The sequence below is a fragment of the Apteryx rowi genome, unplaced genomic scaffold (genome assembly GCF_003343035.1).
Source record: "Apteryx rowi isolate R43461 unplaced genomic scaffold, aptRow1 scaffold_434, whole genome shotgun sequence".
Lineage (NCBI taxonomy): Eukaryota > Metazoa > Chordata > Aves > Apterygiformes > Apterygidae > Apteryx > Apteryx rowi.
Genome location: NW_020450688.1, coordinates 377,423 through 383,708, shown reverse-complemented (window position 1 = coordinate 383,708; position 6,286 = coordinate 377,423). Strand labels below are relative to the sequence as shown.

The 6,286-nt window shown below is 61.6% G+C and overlaps 1 protein-coding gene across 1 annotated transcript in view; it reads left to right on the top strand.

Annotated features, from left to right (window-relative positions):
- RNF215 (ring finger protein 215) overlaps window positions 1-5,572 on the top strand; it is a 6,762-nt gene extending 1,190 nt beyond the window's left edge. Inside the window, exons 2-10 of the mRNA XM_026076579.1 lie at window positions 549-677; window positions 1,186-1,257; window positions 1,358-1,443; window positions 2,477-2,531; window positions 3,097-3,201; window positions 3,458-3,574; window positions 3,650-3,787; window positions 4,146-4,248; window positions 4,617-5,572. Coding sequence (XP_025932364.1) covers window positions 549-677; window positions 1,186-1,257; window positions 1,358-1,443; window positions 2,477-2,531; window positions 3,097-3,201; window positions 3,458-3,574; window positions 3,650-3,787; window positions 4,146-4,248; window positions 4,617-4,639 — 828 coding nt within the window. The 3' untranslated portion in view covers window positions 4,640-5,572. The remainder of the gene's footprint in view (window positions 1-548; window positions 678-1,185; window positions 1,258-1,357; window positions 1,444-2,476; window positions 2,532-3,096; window positions 3,202-3,457; window positions 3,575-3,649; window positions 3,788-4,145; window positions 4,249-4,616) is intronic.
- The last annotated feature ends 714 nt before the right edge of the window (window positions 5,573-6,286 follow it).

Genomic DNA, 6,286 nt, shown 5'->3' with positions numbered 1-6,286 from the left:
CTGGGGGCAGGGGACACTGGGGGGGGCTATGGTCACTGAGGGGCAGAGGGCACTGGGCGGGCAGTGGGCAATGGTCATGGAGGGCAGGGGGCAACGGGAACGGGGTGGCAATGGGCACTAGGGGGTCAGTAGTCATTGAGGGGCAGCAGGCACTGAGGGGTAGTGGGCACTGGGGGGCAATGGGCACAGGGTGGTAATGGGCACTGGGGGGTCTGTGGGCACCGGGGGTCAGTGGGCACTGGGGGCCCACAGGCACAGGGGGGTGATGGGCGGCAGGGCAGGCAGAGGGGGCGCCACTGGACAGAGGTGCCAGGCGGCCCCGCAGGCGGAGGAGAGGTGCAGGCAGGGATGTGGAGGGCAGCAGCCACCTGGCCCTTCACTTCTCTGTGAGCTTCCACCCACACAGGCCCAGCTGAGGTCCTGGCCCAGCACAGTGCCCAGCTGCCCTGGGTGCCCATGGGCATCTGGGTGCTTTTGGGGTGCCGTGAGCCTCAGGCTCCAGGGGTCCGTCCTGGCTACGGCCCCCATCAACACTGCCCTGCCCTCAGGTGGGAGATGGGGAGCCCGAGCTGGGTGAAGAGGACAGCTGGATCGGCGTGGTGCCCGTGGGTGAGGAGCCAGCCGAGGTCCCCAGAGGCGCCAGGGAGGAGTCCTTCACCGCCACTGTGGTCAGCAAGGTGACTCACCGCCCAGCCCGTGTCCTCCAGCGCTGCCCTTGCCTGGGCTGCAGCAGCGTTTGCTGGTCATGGGCCCCCAGGGCACCTCCTGGGGCGTTTCCTCGCCGGGTGCCAGGTGCTCCTGGCCTGTACCTGGGTGCCCAGTGCCCCTGTTTCCCATGGGGAGCTGGTGGGGGGAGGGTCCCGTGACAAGGCTCCCGGGGCTCCAGCAGTGCCAGCCCCTCCTTGCCATACACCACCAGGCCTTGGGTCCCCAGAGGCACATTGGTGCACTGTGCTGGCCTAGAGATCCCTGCGGCACTTCAGCTAGGAAAAGGGGGTGCTGGGTTACTCCTGGCACAGAGCAGCTGCCTGCACCTCTGGCTGCAGGGACTAAAATGGGGGTCCTTAAACCAGTCCTGCACTGGCTCCCTGATGCGGAAGGAGAGATGAATATTGCCTGGCAGCCCGTCCTCCCCCCGTCCTGCTCTCTGAGTCTCTACGAGCTCTGTGCCCTCTCTCTCCCCAGATGAAGCGAGCCCTGGTGCTGGGGGCATCGGCCCTGCTCATCCTGGCGCTGAACCAGAACGCAATCCGAGAGGTAGGAGAGTCCAGGCGGCTCACGCAGCCCCACTGTGGGGTCCCCAAGCCGGTGGCTCCTCGTGCCCTGCTAATGGCTGTCGCTTTCTTGTCTGATGCAGCTGGATGTGTCCCAGCTTCTTGCCAAGCCCGTGATCGTGATCCAGTCATCAGAGAACGTCACCAAGCTGCTGGGAGCGCTGCTACGGTAAGGGGCTGGGGCTGGGGCAGCAGGAGGCAGTCGAGAGGGCTGTACGAGAGCCTCAGCTCTGGGTGTTATCCCCCAACTCGTGTTTGACTCCTGACGTTTGCAAACTCGTGTTTGTATGACGGCTGCTGAAGGGGAAGCAAAGCATGGCCAGTGCTCTTGTGCATCATCTGGAGGGACGGGGCAGGAGAAGGGATTTAACGCGAGCATCCAATGTGCTCCCTGCCGCTGCTCAGCGTGGCAGAGGAGCTGGGCCTGAGACACGTGTTTCCAGAGAGGGTTTGAGTTGAATCCACTGCTTCCTCAGGACCTGCGCCCTTCTGCAGGTTCCCATGGAGCTTTAGGAGCTGACAGTTGCTCAGCCAAGTCTTTTAGGACTCTTAGTACAAAGGAGCCAGGCTGTGCTTGTCCTCATCACCACCAGTATCCCCACCACCTGCAGCATTCGGACTGGGGAGGGCGCTGTCATCTGTGTCCCGGAGAAGGAGAGAGGGAAAGTGCCATTCTGGACTTCGTGTGATACAGAGCAGAGACTGGCAGGGCCCACGTTGGAGCTGTGGTGCTGAGCCAGTGCAGCAGAGAGGCAGATGGCTTTTTTGCTGTTTCTCTCCAGCCCCCTCTCTGACCAGTGCCGGGCCCGTGAGGGACTGTGCGGAGCAGCCGGGGGGACGAGGCACTCGCTGCCCCTCCCTGCCCTCTCCAGACACTCGTGGACCCCCTGAGCCCTCCTCTCATGTGGTAAATCAGTATTGCTGCGCTGGTTTTGCAGATGGGAAAACTGAGGCGTGGTGCTGGGAAGTGCCTTCTGCATGGTTGCTCAGAGAGCTGGGCACGGCTGGGAAGCAAGGAGCCTCTCGCTGCCACCCGCCCCTACGTGCTCGTCCGTCCGCGCGGGCATGGCTTGGGGGTGGCCTCCCTCACTCGTGGCTCAGCGTGGCCAATGGGAAGGGGTGCTCCCTGGACATGGGGACCGCTGAGTGTCAGCTCCCCCTACACCCGCAGGACTGATGTTCTTCACACCTTTTGTTAACAGGGGGCTCCGGGCTACAGCAAAGATCACGTACCAGGCAGTGCTGCTGGAGAACCTGGTACGTAGTGAGGGTGGGCGCATGGCCATGCCCAGTCAAGCTGTTGTACTGTCACTAGCTGAGAGATGCGCTGACATTGGAGGGAGCAGGAGCCAGATCTGCAAAGGCTGTTGAAGCTGTGCCTCGGTTTCCCCCACTGACTTGTTCCAAGTCCTAAAGCAGTTGGAGCCAGGCACCCACCAGCCCAGTGCTTTGCCACCTGCAGTTCTTCCTCATCTCTCCATTTACAATTCAGCTCCTTGTTTCCCTCCCACCCCTGTGCTTTCCACCGAGCTGCAGCCCTGGCAGCAAGCTGAGATCCTGCTGCCTTTCATCATTAGATCTGAGGGCCCTAACGCTCTCTCGCTTTCACTTCTCTGCTCCAGGCTCCTTCCCCCTTGCCCACATCTGCTGACCAAGCAGTGCCCACAGGCTGCGCAGGCATGCTGGTGCTCTGGAGAGGGCTCGTGGGCTCTGGCTTGTGCACCTGCAGCCCAGGGTTGCAGGACCCTCGCCCTGTCCCAACACCCGCACTGTGCTGTGATGTGACACGGGTGCCCAGACAATGTTGTGTCCTGCCTTGCAGGGGGTGACTCTCACCCTGTGGTCAACCTGTGGTCTTTCCCGAGGGGGCCTCTACGGAGAGTGGCAGGGAGTCATCTGCACAGGAGAGAACAGCTCACAGGTCCAGGTGCGTGAGCAGCTCCCACGAGGGCTCCCCGTGTAGCCAGGGGTGTTTGTATTGCGGGAGCTGAACACACGGCTCCCAGTGATCGGCACAGAACCAGGGAAGAAAGGACGAGTGTGCCTGGCATCACCATAGCAGTCAGAGGAGGGTGGAGCTTCTTGGGCAGGGACATGCTGTGCAGTGATGGGGCTGGAGGTGAATGGAGGGGTCTCCTGTTCACCCCCGTGTCCCTGACTGCCTCCCCATGCTGTTCCTGCAGAAGTACCTCCAGCAGCTCTGGAACACCATCCTGCTCATTGCCCTGCTCCTCTGCACAGGGGTGATTGTGCAGGCCCAGCGGCAGTCTCGGCAAGGCCTGTTGGAGCGGGATACCGAGGTGGGACATCCTCTGCTCTTCTCCTCGCACTGGAGAGATGCAGCCAGGGCCTGACCCTCTGTTCTGCCTTCGCAGCTGGACCTGAAGCAGCACATTTTGCGGCGGCTCTCGGCCCTGAAAACCCGGCGATACCATCCCGGCAAGCCACTCCAGAACCAGGCCTGCGAAATAGATAGCTGTGCCGTGTGCTTGGACCAGTTCCACAAGAGCCAGGTAGGGCTGGCAAGGCAGCCTGGTGCTGCAGTGGGAGGCCTGATTGCTCAGCAAGTCCTGATTGCTCCGTGATTTAGGACTGACCGGCACACTCCAGCTAATGTGATCACTTTGCTCAGTTCCAGCCTGGTTCCTCTTTCCTAGAGCTGCCTGACCTCTGCCTGTGGGGCTGAGGCTCCTCTCCTCTCAGCTTACAGGGGCTGAGATGTCCCCACAAGGGAGATGCGAGGCAGAGGATTATCTCTTTGTCTTGGGCACTTGGCTGGTCTGTGTGACAGGCAGAATCGTGGCCCAGCTAACCTAGTCACTGCACCCTGCCCAGCTCCGCTCATGTCTCCTGTTTGCTTCTTCTTCACAGTGGCTGCGGGTGCTGCCATGTTCCCATGAGTTTCACCGGGACTGTGTGGACCCCTGGCTTCTCCTGCAGCAGACCTGCCCTCTCTGCAAGCACAACATCCTGGGTAAGAGCAGCACCTGGGCTGGAGAGTCTGTCTTCCTGGGCAGCATCCCCAGCCATGCCATGTATCCTGCTCTGGGGCACATTCCCAGTGTGGTCCTGGTCAGAGGAGGCCTGCCTCCAACCTCTGGGGGCAGGCAAAGAGAGGCAAACACAGCAAACGACCTCTCTGCTGGGCTCTCAGGGGCCCTCAGAGCCTCCTAACCCATCCTGGAGGTCTGGCTGTCCCACTGTGGTGGGGGACCAGGTGGACCAGGGAGCATGTTTGTACAGGGCGAGGGCTGGGGAGGAATTGGGAATTGTTGCCAGCCAAGGGCTGTTGTCCGCTCCCAGCATCCCTGTGTGACAGCCCTCCCTCATTCTCCCTTCCAGGGAACTGCCGCGGAGAGAGCTAGCTGGCCTGACGGATGTGCTCTAGGGATGGATCCACCACTGCTCCAGGAAAAGCCGGGGAGAGGGAGGGGGGCAGGGACAGGCATGGGGTGCTCTGCGAGCTGTGCTCAGCGCTGGAGCGGGGCCAGTGCAGCGGGCTGAGCTGGGGCTGGGGAGGTGAGGGGGGCCCTGCCCTTGTGCTCAGCTCAGCATGGGCTGTGGCCTTCATGGCATCCTGGCAGCACCAGCTGGTGCCTGGCCGTTAGGAGAGCAAAGGATCCTGGAACTCTCCCCTCTTGGGATGAGTAGAGGGGGTGGGGGGACACATTTGGGCAGTCTGAACGGCTGGTGCTAGGGGTTAGGGGCAATGGGTGTGGGGAAAGGAAGCTGCGGGGGCACCCATGGGCATAATGAGGGCAGGGATACTGGGGCTGTAGGCAGGGTCTGAAGGCCCTAAATGGGAGAGCCCTGGCCTGGCTGCTCCCTCTCCCCACTTGTAGTAATCTTTCTCCTTTTCTAAGTCTCTTTTGTATTTGCCCATGGCTGTGGCGAGGGGGTGCTGGCAGCGAGCCGTTCCCTGGCAGTCGGGGCTGTCCCAGGGCCGTGCTGCACCCGAGCTCAGCAGGGCGGCTTGGCTGCCCGCTGTACGCCCAGGGCACGTTGGGTGGCAGGTCTGTCAGAGCCGAGGGATGGGGACGGAGCTGGCAGGGCTGCTGGGCGACCCGCTGCCCCGCTGCTCATGGCGGGAGGGCAGGGGGGTGCTGAGCGCTTCTTTATTTATCCTAACTTATTAGAGAGGACAGCACGAGTTAGCTGCAGAGACTGAATGCAGAGTCACAGGTGGGCTGCAGTGTCCAGGAACTTGCCGCGAGCCTTGGATGGCTCCTGGTTCCAGGTGGCAGCCAGAGGCGGCTGGACTGAGGCATCGTATGCGTCCGAAGCCACCCATTACTATTAAATTCAGAGCAAAGAGCAGCCTGCTGTGTCCTGTGTCACCCTTTGCAGATACGGATCAGGCTGGTGCTGCCCCCAACACCCTCCCATCTGGGACTTGGGTTGCTTACCACCCATCGCATGGTGCTGCTCGCGTACCAGCCCTGCACCCAGGCAGGGAGACTGCCCTCCGGGCCACGCGCAGGCAGCGCCAAGGCTTGCAAGCTCACAGGGATGCTCAGGGCCAGTCTGTTCTGGAGGCTCGGGAGTCCCCGACCGCTGTGACTACTTACCACTGCTGGGCAGTACAGAGAAAGCAGCTTTCCTAGACTGGGTCTGTGCTAGTGAATTAAACACAGCTCAGACTCCTCTCATCCTGAAGACAGCTGGCATGGGATGGCGTGAACTCTGCCTATAAATTCTCTTACCCTTCAAAGCAGGTGGCCACATCCCAGTCACCTCTTGGGAACGGTTCCTGGCCTGAGCTGCTTCTTGAACTGTGCCCAGGCATTGTCTGGGTGACTGTGAGGTAGCCAGGATTGAAGCCATGCCAGGGATTACACAAGCAGCTTAGCCAGGGGCGACTGAGCGCCAGGGCCCAGGAATGTTCCTGGCACTATTTAGTTAATTGTACAGAGCCAGCCCTGCACTCCCAGGCAGCATTTCCCTCACAAGGTCTCCAGCAGATGTGCTGCTCAGTGCCCTTGCTGCCAGGGATGCTTGATACCTGCTGGGAG